The 21,724-nt window shown below is 40.3% G+C and overlaps 1 protein-coding gene across 1 annotated transcript in view; it reads left to right on the forward strand.

Moving 5' to 3' along the window:
- Positions 1–21,724, forward strand: part of UNC5C (unc-5 netrin receptor C) — a 383,793-nt gene that overhangs the window by 329,904 nt on the left and 32,165 nt on the right. The window contains exons 9-13 of the mRNA XM_047797984.1: positions 467–658; positions 1,333–1,677; positions 4,491–4,578; positions 14,462–14,630; positions 18,745–18,978. Coding sequence (XP_047653940.1) covers positions 467–658; positions 1,333–1,677; positions 4,491–4,578; positions 14,462–14,630; positions 18,745–18,978 — 1,028 coding nt within the window. The remainder of the gene's footprint in view (positions 1–466; positions 659–1,332; positions 1,678–4,490; positions 4,579–14,461; positions 14,631–18,744; positions 18,979–21,724) is intronic.

The raw sequence follows: 21,724 nt of genomic DNA on the forward strand, positions 1-21,724 counted from the left end.
TTGTGACTTGGGATGATACTTAGAAAAATATTCTCATTCAGTAAATATACAGATTCAGAATATGCCAGATATTTCTAACAGAGTGTTTATGTTTTTATAGAACTATCAATGAATTCAGAGCCACCTTCCAAACTTTTCTACCTGAAATTAGTCATAAACTTTTTTTTTTTCCTGTGGGTTGGGATCGTTTCAGCTCCAGTTTCTTTTATGCCTTGTAATAAATGGTCTGCTATGCTGCCCAATTTAGGGTAGATTAGTGAGTGGATAGATGCAGAGTGAGAAAGGAAAAGAAATCAGAGATAATTTTTCGCTGAAAGGCCACAGTTGTTTTATATAGATTTTGAAATAGATTTGAAATTAACCTATAGAGAAGGCAATAAATGTCTGAAAAAATGAGAGCAGTACCTATGTGTATTGTGGGAAACTTCTCTAACCAGTTAATCCAATGTTTCCTTCTGCCCTTCAGCCGCTCCTGATTCAGACGATGTTGCTCTGTATGTTGGCGTTGTGATCGCTGTGATTGTCTGCCTGGCCATTTCTGTGGTCGTGGCCCTCTTTGTGTATCGGAAGAATCATCGTGACTTTGAGTCGGATATCATTGACTCTTCGGCACTCAATGGAGGCTTTCAGCCTGTGAACATCAAGGCAGCAAGACAAGGTCAGTGGACATTGCACTTCACCCGTGGACTCGTGCGTAGAAGCAGCCTCCCTGGTGACTTCAAAACCAATGAAATCACCCAGTGCAGCTGGACTGTAAGCTCCATGAAGACAGGGATTTTGTTCTGTTTTGTTGATTGCTATATTAGTTTCATTCACGTAGCAAATTAGAGTTGACAAGGTGCATGGATCTTTCCATCTTGTCCTTCTCTAATGGGGTTCTCTGTCATACTTTTTAACTTTTATTTGAAAAGAGTACCCAGATTGGTTGATTGATTTCTTGACTCTCCTTATTCTCCCTTTGGACAAGACATCTTGCATTGCTATGAAAACAGTGATCTACCAGTGTAGACAAGAGAAACTATTCCCTGTAGTCACCCAGTGAGGATCACTATCTAAAAATCCCTTCTAAGCTAAATACCTTAGAAACAATGAGAGGACTTCAAGACAAATTATCGAATGAACTTGTCTATTTATTTGTAGCCAGTAGTAAAACAGATCCTAGCTATCTAATTGCCCTGTTTTCACCAGACCTTTAGAGTCTCTCCAGCTCTAATATTTGTTGAGTCGCTTAGCTCCTGGCTCAGAAAGTGTCAGGGGGCGTCTGACTAACGTAAGTTGCCTGAATGAAGAATGGGAAACAGACAATGGACATCCTTTCTCTTTCTGACTCAGACCTCCTGGCAGTACCCCCAGACCTCACATCAGCTGCAGCCATGTACAGAGGACCTGTCTATGCCTTGCACGATGTCTCCGACAAAATCCCAATGACCAACTCTCCAATTCTGGATCCACTGCCTAACCTGAAAATCAAAGTCTACAATACCTCAGGTGCTGTTACACCCCAAGATGACCTCTCTGAGTTTGCATCAAAGCTGTCCCCTCAGATGACCCAGTCTTTATTGGAGAATGAGGCCCTCAACCTGAAGAATCAGAGTCTAGCAAGGCAGACGGACCCATCCTGCACTGCATTTGGTACCTTCAACTCCCTCGGGGGTCACCTTATTGTCCCCAATTCAGGTAATTCCTAAAGGTTTTTTACATCACAGAGATAGAGCTTGAAAACTTATTCTTACACCAAAAACCTTTATTTTTGGTTTTCATTAAGCCTGAAAAGCTAAATGTAGCCTACCTAACCCAGATTTACTCTCAGTGTAAATCAAACATTACTTCAGACAAAATCAGCAAAATTGCATTATCTTCCTCCAACCAACTCTGAAAACACCTGTTCTGGAAATATTATACTCACAACTTTCTGCTAAAGCATAATTTAGAACTGTTATTGACGTTTTTAATAGAGCTTCAGGAGGCAACATTAAGCCAGAAGCCCTCACTGTTGTCATCACACTTTAAAAGGACAAATTAATTAGAAAGCATATCGGTTGATTCAGTTCCAATTCTGTACAGGAAACAATACTTCAGAATACTAATGTTTAGATGATCAGAGGACGTGATAATAGCTGTCAGATCTTCATTTATTAACTCTTTATTACAAAGGCTTCAGTCTCAAGTTATTGACAAGGTACCCACTCCAACCTCAAATATATCTAGCTAGAATCACAGCTTCATTATGTGTCTTTTTTGTAGTATTACCTAGTTTTCAGTTTATTCATTTAGTTACCTGCTTCTAGAGAATAAATCCTATAAAGCTTTAAATAGTGAACTAAATTTAGTGACTTATAATGTTTAAGTTTGGTATTAAATCTAATCAGTAGTAGTAATTGGTTTGGAGTTATCTGCTATAAGAGGCTTAATGGATTCCTCTCTGAATGTACAGTAGCTTTTTTTTGGACAAGACAAAAGTATTTTGTAAATACAGCAGAAAGGAACAATTTGAATCAAAGTCTACATGTAGCATAAAAAGAGAATAATATGTGTAAGAGCCATAGAGCCAAGTAACATACAGAAACAGTTGGTCTTCAGATCTGAATATGAACTGTCTTTGATTTTTTTCCTCTCGTTTAGTCCCCCGTTTCAACACCTTGCAGTTTTTCACCTCATACTTTTAAAAGTATATTTTAACAAATTGAGATATTTAGTAAAACATCAATTTTCCTTTTTTAAATATATTTTACATAGCCGAGAGCATACATTATATATTAAAGCTTTTAAACTTATTCTCATGCTTATTGCATGCTCTTTAAAAATCATGATTTTAAATATATTTTTAATAGTCTCCCAAATGAATAGATCAGAATATACATTACTGTTATTTCATTGTTTAAATACTACATTCTCAAGGCAATTTTTTCATGGTATCCTCCTTTGCATTTTTTTCCATTCCATACACATGTCACTTTTTCATGTGAATTATTATGAGGGCTTCTTAAGTGGAAAGGAGAGGGCTAGCATGTTTTAAATACTTCTGTGTCCTGGGCAGTGGTGATTTACATGCATTATTTTATTTAATACAGTAACAGGACTTACCTTATATGTGTCAGGCATTATTCTTATTATTTTACATAATTCTGTTTCATCCACAAACAAACATAAAGGCACATTTGATTGTTCCCAAAGAAAAAATAAAAATACCAAGGCTTATGTGCCTCAGGTGTGGTCTCCCTGCTTCCACTCTGTGCCTCCCCAAACCATCCTGACCCTGGCTTGACATTGCACTTCCCACAGTCCTCACGTTGCTTCCTTCTCAAGAAGTTCATGACTCAGCATTTTCAACCAGTTATAGAGGCTTTGACTAACCGTTCCTCTTTAACTCCCCATTCTTTACTCTTGAGACGTTCCAGCCTTTGTTGGGCACATTTCCTTATTGCCCTCTGCTCACTTGGCATATTCCATTTCCTTGCTATTTAAATAAGCAAGTCAAAGATAAGAACACTGTCTCTTACTTCTTGACATTCACTACATGCCCAACACTGTACTCACAGTCAGGTTCCATAAATTTTTATTGAGTTGAAATTAACAGTGTTTATTACAATAAAATTATGGAGTCAAGTATCTTCAGGTTGCTGCCCATCCTGAATTATACTCTATGATGAGGCCTTAGTGATGCAAGCCCATTGTTCCTATAGTGTGGTCCACATACCACCATCACTGGCATCTCCTGTTAGAACTACAACTTCCCTAGGCCTTCCAAATCAGAAACTTGGCGGGTAGAGTATAGTAACCTGTGCTTTAGCAAATCTTCCGGGTTGATGCAAACCCGGGTTGCAAACCCCTGCCCCTGGCAGTTGACTTAGAATAAAGCTCAATCCAACAGTCCTACAAAGGCACCAGTTAGCAGCTAAGGAAAAACCTGCTGGACCTGCTATCACTAAACGTAGCAGTTGCCCTTCACTTTCTACAGTTATTGTGTGATGAAAGAAGTTCTCCACCAATTATTATTCTATTGCCCAAAAAACACTGAGGCTAACCAGATACTTCACAAATAAACGATTTTTGATATTGTTAAGGTTAGCTTTTTCCTGACTTTGAATCTTGTGGGGATTTTGGTTTTTTTTTTTAATTAGAAATGATGTGTCATTACAGCTGTTTGAAATTTTAAGAGCAGTTGTTGGTTTTGCCCTCATTTTTACAAGGAAAACGGCAGTGGAACCATCTGTCCATTCCCTAAATAAAACAAGAGTTTAAAAAATTCCATCATTCCTTTAAGTAATTCCATAACAGTTCAGAGGGAGCTGTGGTAACAAACAAGGCCAATAAGGAAGGAAAGCAGGGCAGCTATGAATATTTACATGTCTTTAGAGAAAAAGCAGCAGGCTTATGGCGACATAGCCACAAAATCTCCTCATTCCTTTTCACGTGCTTCAAAGGCATTCTGTGAAGTTTCTTTTTGATTCCTAGGTCTTATGTGACTGCTTTTCTCTTTTGCTATTCAGGAGTAAGCTTGCTGATTCCCGCTGGGGCCATTCCCCAAGGGAGAGTCTACGAAATGTATGTGACTGTACACAGGAAAGAAAATATGAGGTAAATATGCTTTTTCTGGTGCACTTGACTTTATCAATGTCTGACTTGGAGGAGAATTGTACATTAGAAAGAAGACACCCAACATATTTTTCTCTTCATTGCCCTGCTTCTGGCATATCCTTTGCCCTCTAAACCTATAAAAGGTCACCTTTTGCTTCTCTTTATCTCTGAAGCTCCAGACGCCTTTGCAGGTCTTGAATAGGAGAAGGCCAGAGATCTTTTCTCAAGTGGACATGTGACCGTATAAGCTGAAAAAATGGCCAGGCCTGTGATCCGTAGACAGTGTGACAGAGACACATGGCAGACAGAGAGACATCAGCTTCCTGTGGCCTGGCTCAGGAATCCAGCCTGTTGCCATTACAGGGTTAAAGGTCACAAAAAATTAGACAACCCCTTAACCCCTGACCTGCCACCCCCACCTCAGCCCAGCACTTTATTCTCACTTGCAGATTCTTCTTTTAGGGACTGTCTTCTAGCGTTGAAGCGTGAGAGACTGCCTTCTTACGTGCAGCACCTGTAACGTCTGCCCTTGGGCTTTTCTAAATGGGCCTAAGGTTGACCAAAACTAGGTTGAATCTAAGGGCTGGTCTCAATATTTCATAATCACCAAGATGAAGTTATTTTAAGTAAAAATAACAAGAGGAGTTTCCAAGTCCTAAGTTCAATTTTCACTTTGGCCTCTGACAAATCGTATCTGGTCTGTCTTGATTAGTTCTCACATAAAGTGTGTGTGTTAAATAGTGCTTTCAAGGCCTGACTGATGAATGCTTCTGAAGTCCACGGAGATCTTAAAAACAAGAGATGTAGTTGAAATGAAGGTCCTTACATGTAATTATCATTATTTTTCCCAAGGCAAAGGCATTGCTCCGCGGCCCTGAGCTCTGAATGCAAAGCTCTGACAAATGGAGAGCTAGGTTATCATTATAAGTCATCATACCTTTTCTCTTCCCCTCAGGCATCCTCAGGAAAACATGCATTTTTAGTCTTCTTCTTCAGTAGCCAAAAAACTCTTTTACTATGTTCTCACATGGAGATACTGGTATTTATCATCTGTAGGGCCCAGAACATTGGTTTCCTCAGGTGGTATACTTTCACCGACACTCATACCAGCCTGTCTAAGAAAATAATAAAATTCCTTGAGCATTATTCATGTGCCTTAAATTTGAGCAACAGAAAATCACTAAAAGCTTGTATTTGCTCACATCAAATATTCATTTTTCCAGTCTCAATACAAAGGAGCATCCACAGGCCCTCTGAACGCCCTTCTTTTGCAACAGGAGAAATGAAGATTAGTAAACTCTAAGACCCCTTTATAGTTTTGTTTCCTTCTCTTGTCCAGAGTCGAGGTTAGCATAAGTACATCCATCCCTCAAGGCCTTTTGCCAACATGGACATTTTGTTTAAACAGAAATGAGTCTTGGCTTGTGCTTGATGCTGAGAAGTAGTGAAGTGTTCATGGTCTCTTACTTTTCCATCTGATCACCATTATCTGTACCTGAAAAATCAAGCCTTAAGGGGCTGCTGCAGGGCTGTACTGAAGCTGAAACACATGGGCAGTCAGGTGCCTCGTATGACTTTTGCTCCCACAGTTTTGTTGGCACCCTGACTGGGATAATTGTACACTTTGGATGAAGGAGAGAGAAAACAGGAAATTGATAAAGCTAGACCCTTCTGCTTTTAGCTTCCTCTGCCTTTGGCTTTAAAGAAAAGGAAACTATAAATCACTTCTTGCCATGCCTGCCACCTGAAGTTAGGTGCAGAGGGAATTACGCTATTAAAGTTGCTGTGCATCAGAGAAGTTCTGCTTATAAAAATGAAGCTAGAGAAATCTTAAGATCCCAAGAGAAACTATGCACAAGAGACCATGAAACAAGAAACAAACACAAGAAGATAACTGTCTTAAATAAATAAGAAAGCCCTTTCTTCACTAATTCTCTGTTGTGATCTATTGCATTTTTCTTATAAAAACACAAGAAGACTATTGTTTTAAGATACAGCAATACTGCAAAACATAGCTACCATACAGTCAGCTTCCTTCTAATTTCATTTACCTCTCACTGCAATTCTGTAAGTTAGGATGAGTTTCCCTTTAAGGGTGAAAAGACTGGGGTGTGACTTCAGTCACACAGTCAAGGTTTTACAATTAACAGGTGAGAGAAGGCAGAATTCCCACCCAGGTTATCTCCTCACCAAGTTCTCGCAACAACATGCCATCCCGCCCTCCATGGCACCCAGTACCAGACAGCCTCTGCCCTCTTATTTTTGATTGTAATTTTTATTATTGTTGAGCACAGTTTCTTTCTATTATTCACCAAAGATCCTTTCTCTCATCACATTTTAGAACATCTTTCAGAGAAGACACTGTGAGGATCGCAGGAGATAAAAATGTTACTTCAGGGCATGTGTAGGAAAATGGTGATTCTTTTTCTCCATTTTCCTTCTCTGTGACCGCCTTCATTGCATCCAAAACTGGGTGTTTTTCCAGCTGGATACCATCCAGCTGGTCCTCTGCTGATATGAACTGTCTAAAGGGAGGTGTGAACTTAATTGCATGTGGCAAGTGAATGTGACAAGAGGGGGCCTTATCATTACGGAAGATGCTCTAAGAGAAAGCACAGAATGGCAGATGAGCAGCCTAAATGAGCTGCAGCGATGGGCCAGGCTGTCTCTGACCAAAAGCTAAAGGGCAGCACTGCTGATTTCTGCCTCTCCTGCTTTACACATCCCTGGAGAGGCTGCCAAGCCCGTTTCCCCCTGTGGATACAATCCCCGCCATTAATGGCACCACCATAGGCCTTTTTGCCTTGTTTCCAGTAGCAGTTTTAAAAAATGAGTCTGACTCAGACTGAAGTTTGGCCCTTGATCATTTCTTATTGAAAAACAATTTCAAATGAAGATATGTATGTTAATATTCCCTTTCTCTCTATTCTCTCCTTGCCTAGTAGTTTTCTCAAAAGGCCAAAAAGTCAATTTAGACATTCCAAATATAAAGGTAAATAGAACTTTTTTTTTTTTTTTTTTGTAAATTGTGGGAAACTGTATAAGCTCCTGAGCAGCCAAGTGCTGCAGGAACAGCAGTGCTCCTAAAAGGTTGATCTGGTGCCACTGTGCAGGATGAATTGGTTGGAGGAAACGGAAAGACTCCCCAGAAAGCTAGGGGGCCTGGTTGGCCTGAGACAGTAATCACGGTGTGAGGCGAGGAGGGAAGGAGCCAGGCCTGAGTCTAGAGAATGGAAAGGAAAATGTATTTCAGAAGAAGAGGGATTCCACAACTGGTTAGAAGTGTGGCAAAAAGTGGAAAAACACACAGAATGTATTTAGGAGTCAAGCCTTGGGCAGTGCGAAAATTGTGAGAGTAATGGCAAGGGTCAGAAGCAGCATTTGGTTCACGGAGCAGGAACAAATTCTGATTTTGATGTGCAGAGCATGGGCAAGGGGGGACATGGGATTCACGTTAGAAACGCAGATGGGGAGCCACCAGTGAGTGGGTCCTCGGAGGGGAGGAGTGCAGCGGCAGAAAGAAGAGAACTTAGGAGACAACTTAAGGAAACACTCTGATGAGTACGGGGTATGATGAGCAAAACTAAATCGACTGTACAAGGATAAGGCGGAAGAACAGTTTGCATCTAGCAAGGTGCTTAATAGAGAGTTTGCTCCTCAGTAAATGTTTTTGAACGCAAGAATGAATGATTTTAAGTATAATAGGAAAAAATCCAAGGTGAAGAGAGTTTCAAGCTGGAGGAAGTGATTCACAGAGGTACTACTAAAATTAAAATGCAAAGAAAAAGAGTGATTTCTTTAGGTATTGGATTTGTCAACTTTAAGACACTGGTTGCTTTTAGTGTTGGGTTTTGTTTGTCTGTTTGTTTGTTTTAAAGGATGCAATCCCAGTAGGAAAGGTTTAAGGTATGAGTTAGTGGTGAGGCAATTAAGAGTATCATTCTATTTACTGAATATACATAATGAAGTAATATGTTAGGATTGTGGGCCAGATACCCTTTGTACATAATCATGTAGCAGAAGGTTTTCATTTTATTTAATGTGTTGCCTGGACCTTTGTAAAATAGCAGTTGTTGCTGTTATCTCTCAGTGAAACCCAGTGATAGAGTCCTAAATCTCTTTTTTGAAGGGACAGCTATAAAAAGACTAAAGGTAGAGAGAGGGAAAGGAGCGGAATCCAGGTGTGTTTAAATGTTATTCTCTCACTGTGCTCCACAGTGTTTATTTATTGAGTCCCACTTCTAAAGAAATGATTCAAGGTGATTTATGAAAACAGGCTTTTTCAACAGAAGGAAAAAAATTTTTTTGAATAAGTAGATGGAAAAATGAGAAAATGGAAAAAGTAAGATTAGAAAAGAGAAAGCCAGGTAAGCAGTTAGAATATAAAATATGTGGTATAATTCCCAACAGAATTCTTGCTAATAGGTCATGAAGTTACTGTTTCGAAGCTTTCGCTCGGGGAACATGGTAAGTTACAAGATCCATGTGTCCAAAAGGGAAAAACGTGTCCGGAAGAAGCTCAGTTATTTCTCCTTTGGCTTCTCATAAAGGAAACATTTTGTTCATACAGTGAACAGCATTGAATAGTAAAAAACAGCAGTGAGCTTCATGTAGATACTTCTGTCAGTGTCCTTCCGTGTGCGCAGATAGTGTAAAGCCCAAGTTTAAATTCAGTAAGGTAATTCCACAAGGTTTAGCGGTTCAGTCTGGGGCACAGTACTTAGCTGTTCTGGCTTAATCCAGGGACAGATTTTGGCCTGTCTAGGGAAATGGGAGCACACCCTTCAGAGTGGCTCCCATAAATTTTTTTTTTTTTTTTTTTTTGCTCAATCGAGCTTTTGAGAGCAAGTGAGTTAGATATTCCTTGTCGGATACCTTGAGTGCAGATATTTCAAGTTGCCAGTTATACATGAAACCCTGTGCTTTAAGAGGCAGCTGAGTCTAGGATGCGATTGTCATCCTGAGGGACCTGACTAAAGATGTGTGTTAATGGGAGGGATCTCGTATCCACACAGAGGTAGATGGAAAAAGATTCTTTTCAAGAAGCAGTGCTGAGCTTGCTTTAGCAAACAAATCTAAAACAAAAAAATATATAAAAAAAAACCCTCAAAGCCCTGAATCCAGATAAGCAACCCAGAATATATGACTGTGTGAAAGAAACCAGACGACTTGTGCTTGGATCCTAGCTTTGCCCATGACTAGCTTTGTGGCTTTAGGGAAGTGTGTTAATATCTCTAGATTCCAGTTTCCTCTTGTGGGGGGGAAAAAAAAGGTAATATAAATACTTATCCTGACTACCTTACAGATGTGCCTTGGGCAGCAAATGTAATAGCTTTTATGAAAGTTTTGTAAATTGTGCACTTCTGTATGGGAGAAGTTCTTCTTGCTGATAACAGCAAGAAAAGGATAAGAAAATCTGACAGGAAACTAAAACTCCTCTCTGAAGGCTTTATCTTAGAGTTCTCAGAACACCTCCAGCATTTACCATAATCTTTTTTTCCTTGTTGGACTTTGAAAAGCCTTTAAAAATTGAATCATTGTTCGTTGCTGAATTTCTACTTAATTGCTATTTCTGCAGCTAATTTTTACCATGAGTTCATTTCCATATCATCTGCAATTAATATTTACAGAATGTCTGCTTAAATAGCTTAGATAACACATGAGACATAAAGGAATAAAGACCCTTCTCTGCAAAAACATAAAAGATTTATTTTCTACTATTTTGGCTGTACATATTTTAATATCCTCCCTTTATGTAAATAAAGAAATGTGGGTTCAAACTCTGACCTTGGGTTTCACAAAGTTAAATCTTAACCTTCCCAAAGAGGCTCCTTCCATATATGCTTGGAAATGTTTCCAATTTCAGTATTATACTTCTTTCATCTTGAAAACCCAAAAAAGATTCTTATCATTATTTCTTCTTTGTTTTGCATTCCCTGTTATCAATTCCACATCACCACTTCCCTATTCATTACATTCTTGCACCTCACTGGGTTAATAAATTCTTTTGACACCTACTGCCCCTTCCTTCCCTTGCTGTCCCTCCTCCAAGAATGTTGCCCATCAATATTGCATGCCAGGGGAGTGCAGGACTGACAGCGCCCCAGCCCAGCAGGGAGTCTTCTCCCTTCTGTTCCAACTCAGTGATGAGAAGAATCTGCCCTCCTTCTGCCTCAAGCACCAGCTGCTAACAGTAGACTAAGACACAGATGTTTCCAATCCCCAACTTTGTTGCAAGGACCACTTGAAATGGATTCCACTTTAGTCTCCTCCTTAAAAGTTTAATGCTCATTCTCAAGGTACACTTGTAACTAAAAGGTAAGAGTAGTGCTCAGGAAAATGCAGCCATTACTGCCTTCCCCCTCTGCCCCCAGTGGGAAAATTAGAATTATGCAAGAATACGATTACTGCTTACAGCAGATAATATAATATCAACTATAACACAGTGAAAGCAAGACTTCACTCACATTCTTAGTGAATTTCAGACTGGGACAGAGGAAGACAAACTGGGCTAAGAGGAAATGAAAACCAAAAGGGGACAGTAATGAGTTCTCAAGCTGCCATTCACCTTGCAGTTCCAAATATAAGTACATTTCCAAGTACTTTGACAACTTTTGATGCAGTAAAACTATGTTATTATTCGGTGAAAATGGAGATGATATTAAAAGAATAAAAAGAGATAATTTTTGAAAAAAATTTCTGAAATAGAAGGAAAGGAAAGCTGTAAGTTGGGAGATTCTAGTGAAATTTTATAATTAACGAGGAAGCACTGATAGCCAAGTTTTATTAAGGAGAAAATACACCAAATTTTAACTTGAGTTCTTAGAACGGGTGATAATAATGACTAAGAACTTCGGAATTTCTAAGATTTGACCTTGCTTGTGACGTACCAAGTTGGCTGCCACACTTTGGTGGATGCTCATAAATGACATAAAACTCCTGAGTCAGAGACAGAGGATAGTTTATTGCTGACAGCAGTAGTGCTGTCCAAAGTATTACCATGTTGGTGCCCATTTCCCAAGCCCCAGTTCTGAAAGAGTGATGTAAAGACAAACAGGTGGCATCTACACACTCTGTGGTTGTGTTCCAGGAATAGACCTTTGAGCTTAGGGAACCCCAGAGTGTTTTATGATGGGAAGTAGACATGTCTGCCATTTCTCCAGAGGTAAGTACCATCTTTATCTTCCAAGGTGATTGCTGTACAGTTGCCTTGGGAAAAAAAAAAAAAAAAAAGGACAATGTAGAAACATGAGAGATCCATGAGGAATAGTCTTCCAACAATATTAAAAAAATAATAAGAGCTACTATCTTTCATTGAGTGTTGAGTGTAAGCCATTGATATAAGCTAACTTCTAGATTATGTAGTATTTAATATATTAGCCACAGATCAAGACTAGAGAAAAGTCCCATTTCAAGTGGCTGTTGCAATTATAAAGGAATTTGATATGTCCTTTGTAATATCCACATGAATGAAATGGAAAGATATGAACTGTGCAATGCACATTTTAATGGGTTTATATTTGACTGAACTAAATAACTCTTAAGTGTTGATGTCAGACTGGAGAGAGGTTTCAAGCAGTGTCCTTGAAAGAGCTCTGTCTTTGCCCTATTGTATTACAGTGTTATCAGTGATTGGAATGAGAACATAAATGGCAGGCATATCAAATTTATGGAGGGTAAAAGACTGAAAGAGATAGCCAACATTTGGAGGAAAGACATAGCATTAAGAAATACATGACCTGAAAATTGTCCTAAAACTATTAAGGTGAAATTAGATAGCTAAATATAAATTTCTCTATATAGTTTCAAAAGCCATCATTTCAACCACAGACCTATAAAGACAGCCTAAGAGGCTTTCATGTTAGGAATGCATAGAGTGGTTAGCTTTAACAAATTACTTAACCTTCTTGGGGCTTCATTGCCTCTTTTTATAAAGGAGATGCTTAACCATATTATCTCTATCTTCCCATCTAACTCAAGTCTGCTAAATAATATTTATAAATAATTGATTGAGAATAATCAAAGGCAACAATTTTGTGAGGCATTGATCTAACTACCTATTCCAAAGCAAGGAAAATGGTGGTCCCTCAATACTGTGTCCTTAAGAACAGTCGGTCCCCACAGAATCTCTGGGTTCAGTATCTGCAGATTCTACCAACCTCAGATCAATAACACTTGGAAAAAAAACCATTTTTTCCAAGAAATCTCCAGAAAGCAGACTTAAATTTGCAATGGCACATTTAATTTGCAGTGGCAGCTATTTTCATAGCATTTTAATTATATTAGGTATTTAATAATCTAGAGATGATTTGAAGTGTATGAGAGGATATGTGTAGGTTGTATGCCATTTTATATAGTGGTTATATAATTTTTTGGTTATAAATGATTATAAAATTTTTATAATGGTTGCATAATTTTTACGCAATGGTTATATGCCATTTTATATAAGAAACTTGAACATTTGGGGATTTTGATATCTGCAAGGTGTCCTGGAACCAGTTTTCTACAGATACTTAGGGATAACTGTCTCAGCTTCATTTCAAGATGCTCCACTCGACCGGAGACACTGAAACAACTAACAGACCATCTCTAAGAAAATAAAGATAGAATTATGATAGGGAGATACCTGGAAACCGTGTTTTTCTAGCTGAAGTTGCAAACATTGAGGAGGGTTGGTGTGGAAGAAAAGACTTGTTAGAGATGTAATAACGTGTCAATGTGTAAGAGGTTCTTTGGTGCTAGAATGGGGAGAAGACAGGCCAGGGATATATAAGGAGAAGTGTCAGGAGGGCAGATTGTGTTCCTTCTAAGTAAGAATGTTTTATAAATGTGGCTTAATAATAGATGAGGTGACCCTTCAGAAGTAGGTGGCTACAATTTTGGAAGGGTTTAAAGAACTGACCCTATGTCAGCATGTTGTAGAGAAGCTCTGTGCTTATTGACTCTGAGGGCTCACCCATCTCTAAAATTCTGTGAGGCCAGGATTTCTTACGTCATGCTATTCTGACAGCATAGTTTTGAGTATTGTTTCTGCAAAGGCATTGGTTTTGGACCCAGCAGTAGCCCTTGTTAGTCGTGTGACTTGGGGAAATCCAGTCAACACCCAAGGGCTACTTCCTCACATATCAACTGGTAGCTTGGGTTCATTTATCCATTGGCTGGTTGGTTGCAATCTTGTTGGGGAAAGAATAAGGCAATTGGGGGGAAAAAGTGAAAGTAAAGAATTTGGGTCTTTGAAGTTCATTCCACCCAGATCTCAGAGTACGAAGCATGCATGTACAGAAATGTCACTTTAAATTAGTGTAGAAATACAGTTTTATTTTCTTTGTGTTCATATTTGAAGTACTGAATCTGCTGTGCTAGCCTCAATTATTACTGGAAGTCATTTGGGAGAAGTTCAGCTCTGGGGTGTTCTTACTCTTTTTTTTTTTTTTTGAAGTGTTTTTCAAGTTAGGTCCTAAAAGCAGAAAAGTACCTAAAACTCTGTGAAACCACTGGCAGCTCTTATCAGAAAAGATAGTGATGTAACTTCATAAGGATCCCGATCTTTCTCATTCCATCCTGAAAGTATCTGTACATGAATTCAGAGGAAATGACCAAAGCCAGACCTGTGTCTGAAGGAAGGGATCAAAGAGATGCAGACAGATTCACTGTTATCAGAAAGACCCCAAGTCTTACAAGATCAAAGTCTTGGTATAAAGTGCATGTCTTCCCATTTAATTCTACCTCAGCCCCCCTCCCCCTCACCCCCCCCCCGGCAAAAAAAAAAAACAACCCTCCAAGAAGAAACTATTTGTACAACTTTAGATCTGAAATTTCAGTGAGTATGTAGTACGTCAGTATTACGGCACTGTCATGACACCAATCTCTGCTCTCCTCCTAGGCCGCCCATGGAGGACTCTCAGACACTCTTGACCCCTGTGGTGAGCTGTGGGCCTCCAGGAGCCCTGCTGACCCGCCCTGTCATCCTCACTATGCATCACTGTGCAGATCCCAATACCGAGGACTGGAAGATACAGCTCAAGAGCCAGGCAGCACAGGGACAGTGGGAGGTGAGCCTCTACTGGGATAAAGTCGGAACCAAAGAGCAATCCTTGTAGATGAGCCAGAACAGTTATGCAAAAGATTTTATTTTTAAAACGAAACATGGATTTTTAGCCTATCTCAAGGTGAAAGAGAGTAGGGGACAGAGAGGAAGGGAAAGAGGGAGGGAAGAGGAGAGAGACAGACACTGGTTCCTGAGAGCATTTATCTACTGATTGGTAGATAGGCACAAAGAAAATGATGGCCAAGCATTAGCTAATGCATAGGGAAAGTGCATTTAAGAGTTTTACCTAAGTCTCTTTTAGACTATGCATACCGTCTTGGGAAGGGAAACATATATTTTCTAAATTTTCAGTTCGGCCCCTACTTGCCAACACTTACTTGCCAACAAGCACCAGGACTGTGGGTCTGAACTTCCCTGGGAAAAGAAGAAGGGTGTATCCTAAGCACCTACAGTGAAGGACCTCTGTGGCATCTTGGCTCTCTGTAGCTGCTGCCTGCAGAACTTCTTAAGGACAGTGCCTTAAACAGAACCTGTTCTTTACATCAGAACCCTGCAAACACTTGAAATTAAGTACGAAGGGATTCCTTATATTTACCATGAAGATTTTCTACCTACTACCTTAAAAATATGATTTGCGGAGTTCCCGTCGTGGCGCAGTGGTTAACGAATCCGACTAGGAACCATGAGGTTGCGGGTTCGGTCCCTGCCCTTGCTCAGTGGGTTAAGGATCCGGTGTTGCCGTGAGCTGTGGTGTAGGTTGCAGACGCGGCTCGGATCCCGCGTTGCTGTGGCTCTGGCGTAGGCCGGTGGCTACAGCTCCGATTGAACCCCTAGCCTGGGAACCTCCATATGCCGCGGGAGCAGCCAAAGAAATAGCAACAACAACAACAACAACAACAAAAAAGACAAAAGACAAAAAAATATATATATATATGATTTGCGTCATCATTACAGAGAGAGTTATCCAGCATGCATGTTGGATATATTTCGTGATTATTTATGGTATTTTTCTTTGGGGAAAGAAAATTTTAGGAAAAAAAAAAAACGTGAAGATTCAAACCCCTAATATTTTAGGAAAACGTAGCAGTAGGGTTAGCAGCATAGCAGGCATCCTTGGAATTACCTGGAATGTCCTCTCTGGACGTGCTCTCCTCTTAGTAACATGAGGCATAACTCCTTGCCAGAGGACCTGAAGTCCAGGATTGAAGTCTAGGGCTGTACTTTATGTTAAGTTACCAAATCTAACTTCAGTTCCATTTAAGTTGAAATGATCTAAGAAATATCCCAGAGTCTTATTCTCAAGGGATCCTAAATTGTTCACACAGTTCTCTGCCTTAACACCCAGTTTCTGAATTTGAGAAATAACAGCAATAACCACAGTAACATTATGAAAAGAAAGGAGATGAGACGAGCAGAAGAGCAAAATCCTGATGCCAACACTCATACTTGTGACAGAGACATGGAGCATCTTTATTCTCCACCATTTCTTCTGGGAGGCTTTCTATAATAGGCCATCAGGAAATGGCACTCGAGGCTTGCCCTGCTGGAGAAAGCAGCTTCTTTCCAGGTGTTCTTTGGGGACTGGACCAAACTGGAGGTGCTGCATTTCTTTCTCCCCTTTCTGATTCAGTTTGAGCTTCTTTGGGTACCGACGTCATTGATGAAATGACGTCATGAATGCTATTAAAGCACAGCCCTTACTGTAGTTCAGATGATATCATAAGGCCTAACTATTAAACAACCACCTCTAGGGGCTCCTTTCACAGCTTTGTCCAGCCTTTGTCGTTCACTTTTTTTTTTTTTTTTTTTTGACAAATAACCATTTGACCCACTGAGATATAGTAGGAAGCAAGTAGATAGGGTTGCTGCCTCTCTGAGATTAACCTAATGCAGAGGCTAAATCCACATGTGGATTTTATTTCTCCCACATAAAGTTTTCTTTTAAAGTTGAATTAATCAAACGTTGGAGGGGAGGTTCCTTGTGGCACAGCAGGTTAAGGATCCAGCGTTACTGCAGCTGCGGTGTTAATTCAACCCCTGGCCCAGGAACTTCCACATGCCATGGGTGCAGCCAAAAAAAAAAGAGGAAGATTTCACATAAAAAAGTCAACTTCCAAGAAAATCTTAGAAAATTAAAGGCTGTGTCCTCGCTGGGCCTGTCTTCCTGCTGTGTCTGGTACTTGCACCGTAAGCGTCTTCACCATAGACATTTTTGCCACCTAATTAATTGGCCATAAGGCAGTTTTGCTGTAAAAGATAAAATAACTGGTTGATGGCTTGGTTTGACAGTTTCATTTCAACTGGTTGACAGCTTGGTTTCATCTCTCCACTGATGCAATACTCTCATTTTTATACTACATAAATCTGAAAGAGACCGAGGGCTCACATAGTGTTGAGCCCAGAGAACTTTGGAACATCTATCAAGGAACATGTGACAGCACATACCAAGAAGAAACAACAGTGCAGAGGCTTTGGCAACATAATGCAAAGCGTAGTTATAAATATGCAGCTTAGTATTTGGAACCTGATACCTCTCTTGATGATGAAGGAATTTTAGCAAAAAAAATAAAAAAAGCCAAATGAGATGAATTAACAAACAAAAATCCCATATAATACTACAAATGAAAGGCTTTGAAGACAAGTGCTTCGGTACAACCCACAAAATAAAATCAGTTTTTTGCATGGGATTGTCATGAATCAACACACATTTCAAATGTATTTAAATATTTTATGTTTCATGATAATGTCTTTTAATTTTTGTTATTCATTTTTCATGTTTAATTTTTTAAAATGCCCCTCTTTTATTTTTTTGCTCTTTTATCTTTTATGGCAAAAAAAAAAAAAAAACCATTTCACTAGCAAAGATGCCTATAAAGTGCCTGGAGGCCATTCCTGCAGCTCTGCAATGGCTAAAGCCAAGTGGAGACTGAGCTTTTCAGACTGGCTCATGCTCTGCTTCCCTGCAATCTTAACCACTCCTTATTATCTTCTGCCCTACCTGCTTCACACATTCCATCACCTGGCCACCCTGGGGAGGCATGTGGAATTGTGAGCCTTGCTTTATAGATTCCGTTCTAAGTCTTTTAGACAATTTCTGTGACCTGAGTCATTGGGTTAAATCAAAATCTAGTTAGTAACTATTTTTTATAAAACTCATCAGTTCCACTTTGTTTTTTCCTAAATGTTTTAAAAATATAAAAGATTAGTCTGTTTAAAGGATTACATGAAAAATAACATGTCTTTAAAGGCATAGAGGTGGCCATATTGTACTTTTAGGAAGGTCAAAGAGTCCAGATTATGAGGAAAAGCAGTGTATTGCTGTGGAAAGTAGCTGATGGGTGAGTTTGGGAGAACACAGTAGAATAGTATTGCATAATTCCTTAATTTCTGTAATTCTTTTTTAAATTTTTTTCAAACCCCTTAATTTTTTAGGGGGAAACACTACTATACTATAATGGCATTGAAATAAAATAGTACTTTTGGATTAAATCAGCAATATGGAGATTAAAGCAAATAGGAGAAACAGATAATCAACTCAGATACACTGAAGTTAAAAGGATAACTTCCTGTTGTGGCTCAGCGGTAATGAACCTGACTAGTATCCATGAGGATGCAGGTTCAATCCCTGGCCTCGCTCAGCGGGTTAAGGATCCGGCATTGCCACGAGCTGTGGTGTAGGTCACAGACTTGGCTTGGATCCTACGTTGTTGTGACTGTGGTGTAGGCCAGCGGCTGTAGCTCTTGATTTGACCCCTAGCCTGGGAACTTCCATATGCTGCAGGCAGGGCCCTTAAAAAAATAATAATAATAATAACCTATGAGTCTCTTTTGGAATTTTAGGTAGATTCTAGTAATGTAGATTCTTGGACGATCAAAAAAGGCTAAATGAAGATCTTCTAAATAAAGTATGCTATCAGTATAAAGGCAAGGGAAGTGAAGGAAAGAATAGACTAAGAATGCAAATAGAACTATAATAAGGTCAGAGAAAGAAAAAAGAGCAGGAAAAGGAATAATCAAAACTCAAGAGGTCCTGCTTTGTGCATTGCCATTGGTCAGCGTCCCGGAGGCCAGGAGCTCCCCGGTGCCTCAGCCACAGCCTCTTCCTTCCCATCCCGCAGGATGTGGTGGTGGTTGGAGAGGAAAACTTCACCACACCCTGCTACATTCAGCTGGATGCAGAGGCCTGCCACCTCCTGTCTGAGAACCTTGGCACCTATGCCCTGGTGGGGCAGTCCACCACCAAAGCAGCTGCAAAGCGCCTGAAGCTGGCCATCTTCGGACCACTCTGCTGCTCCTCTCTGGAGTACAGCCTCCGAGTCTACTGTCTGGATGACACTCAGGATGCCCTGAAGGTAAGTGGCCCCAGCCTGAGCCACCCACCTCACACCTAGAGATGATACGCGTGCGTACCTGCACCCAGGTGCGTGAACACAAGTATTTGGCGCCCCGAAATGCAGTTACAGAAACAAATTAGAGATTTCTCTGAAGCCATGCTGATAAATAAGCTGTTTCCAGTATGCTGATTCCTCCCGAGGGCTACTTTTGTTTACCTTCCTTGATTTCTTTTAATGAAAAATTTAGTAGTGGAAGAATTTGGCAGTGAGACCTGTGGATGGTAAATAATCTGCTTCCGTGTTTATCTCAGCTGTGTTCTCCCTATAAAAGGAATTGGTATAATTGCTCACACTCTATGTTCCTCTTGTGTGCTGCTTCATTATATGTTTTCCCATCCTTTTTATGAGGACTGTGAGGAAGAGAGTTAGCATTTGACAACAGGCTGCTGCTTTACAGAATAAATGAGCTTAATTCCTTGTGCTATTATTGCCATTCGTTTTCTCCCTTTTGAAGCTTTAAAGGATGTATAGTAGGTGCCTCTGAAGAAGTAGTAAAGGAAGTATGTGAAGGATTAGGAGACCAGTTTGAGGGTGATAAATGCATTAGATGAGGGCAGAGTCCTGTGAGAGTTGAGGGCAAGAGGGCATCGTATTATTCTGAGGAAATCTGAAAAGGAGCTAACGTTTGAGATTGGCCCTAAGGGAAAGTAGAGTTTGACCAACAATATTGGGAAAAATACAAGATTTCTGGATGAAGGGAACAGCATGAAGAAACACAGGGGCAACAGTCAATACAGACTCTACCCGGCATGTTATTTCCAGAGAGCCTAGAATAATAGACGGGAGTTTTATTGGGATGGACCGTGACAGCAGGAGAGAGAAGTGGAGATTCAGCTTGAGTTAGTGGAGAACTATTGGAGAGATGTAAACAGAAGACAGACATGACTGGAAATAGATGTTAAAGAGTCGTCTGAGGTCCATGGAAAGATAGTGTCCAGTTCAGTAAAGCCTGCAGAGCTGGGGTGAAGACAGATGAATTAGAGGAAGGGAATGGGTATGAAAGGTTCTACTAAGTAACTCTTGCAGTTGCTGGCGACTAATCCTGAGTAGGGGGAGCAGAAGATCAAGTCTGTCGCTAAGTAAGAGTAGCAATTCAGGGGCAGGTACTCTGGAGTGTGAATATGGGAACTTTGCTTCTGGAATATTCAGTCAGAGGTATGGATTCATCATCAGGACAAAGGGGTCCAAGGGACAGTTAGAAACACAGGTGTGGCTTTCTGAACAGAGAGCAGATCCTGAGATAGAGACTCAGGAACCAACTGTATAATTTTAACATTTGTGATTGGGGAGAATATCAAGGGAGAGTGAAGGGAGAAAATAATAATAGAAAACTCTCAGTAGTGTTTATTTGTTATGTGCCAGGCAAGATTCTAAATATCTTCTATTAACTCAATGAATCTTTGAAACAATCTGTAGGATGCCATTGTCCCTGCTTTGCAGATACGCAGTCCTAGGCACAGAAGGGCTAAGTAAGTTGCTCTAGGTCGGTCACACAGCTACTGAGTGGAGAAAGCAGGCTTTGTGCCAGGGCAGCTGGCTGTGGTCTAGACTCGGCTCCTAAAGCGGGCTGCTCGAAGAGCCACACCTAGAGCTCAGGGAGTGGGGAAGCCCTGCCCATGCAAGGGGGGAGGAGGGGCAGCCAGAGGAGGAAGAGGAGCAGTGGTAGAAAAATGCATCCAGGAAGCCACAGGAAGAAATCCCCCCCTACCCCCGAAATTCAGAGTATTTCCTTCCGGAGTTTCCGTCCAGAGAGTACTTCTGGGTCATGGAACACTGAGAGTTGCAGGTTGGGTCTATGGAGGGGATGAGACATAGTTGGTACCTGGCTATATAATTTTTTTTTTTTCTGTTCTTTTCTAGGGCCACACCTGCGACATATGGAGGTTCCCAGGCTAGGGGTCCAATGGAAGCTATAGCCGCCGGCCTACACCACAGCCACAGCCACACAGGATCCGAGCCGCGTCTGTGACCTGCACCACAGCTCATGGCAGCGCCAGATCCTTAACCCACTGAGCAAGGCCGGGGATCGAACCTGCACCCTCCTGGTTGCTAGTCGGATCCATTAACCACTGAGTCACGACGGGAACTCCTGGATATAATTTTGGTGGGCCTGTAGGCATCGTTGATGTTATATAATGTTATATAAATGATGTGAGTGCACAGCTCCAGTGTAAGGCTTAAGGTTATTTCTTTCACATCCCTTGCAAATGTACTTCTAAGGCACTGTCAGGGTAGATACCATCCTAGGCTTACGTTCTTCTTGGGGAAAACTGTATTTGTAGGTGAGCCATGCGTCTGATGAAGGCAAACCTTTTTAATAATTCAATGAAAATCATTTCAAAAAGCATGCCTACCACAGAAGATCTACATCATATTTGAAATGTCTGATACACATATTATATATTCACACAAATAGTTCTTATACTCAGGCACTCTTGACCTTTCTTCCCAACAGACACACATAGCCATGCAAAAAAAAAAAAAAACAACTAACATTTCATAACATAATTTGGTTTATGTTAATTAGTAAAAAGAGATGCAAATGGTCAAAACTGAGGAAGGCTGACAAAAAAGTTTAAGATGTAAAAACAACCCAAGAGCAGTTTGTATTGTGGTCAGTGCTTTCCAAATAGACATTTATAAATTCTCAGCATCTGGGAATCCAACACTTAGCCTGAAACAAACATGAATAATGGATACGGTT

Source organism: Phacochoerus africanus, chromosome 10 (assembly GCF_016906955.1).
Source record: "Phacochoerus africanus isolate WHEZ1 chromosome 10, ROS_Pafr_v1, whole genome shotgun sequence".
In the NCBI taxonomy this organism is placed as follows: domain Eukaryota; kingdom Metazoa; phylum Chordata; class Mammalia; order Artiodactyla; family Suidae; genus Phacochoerus; species Phacochoerus africanus.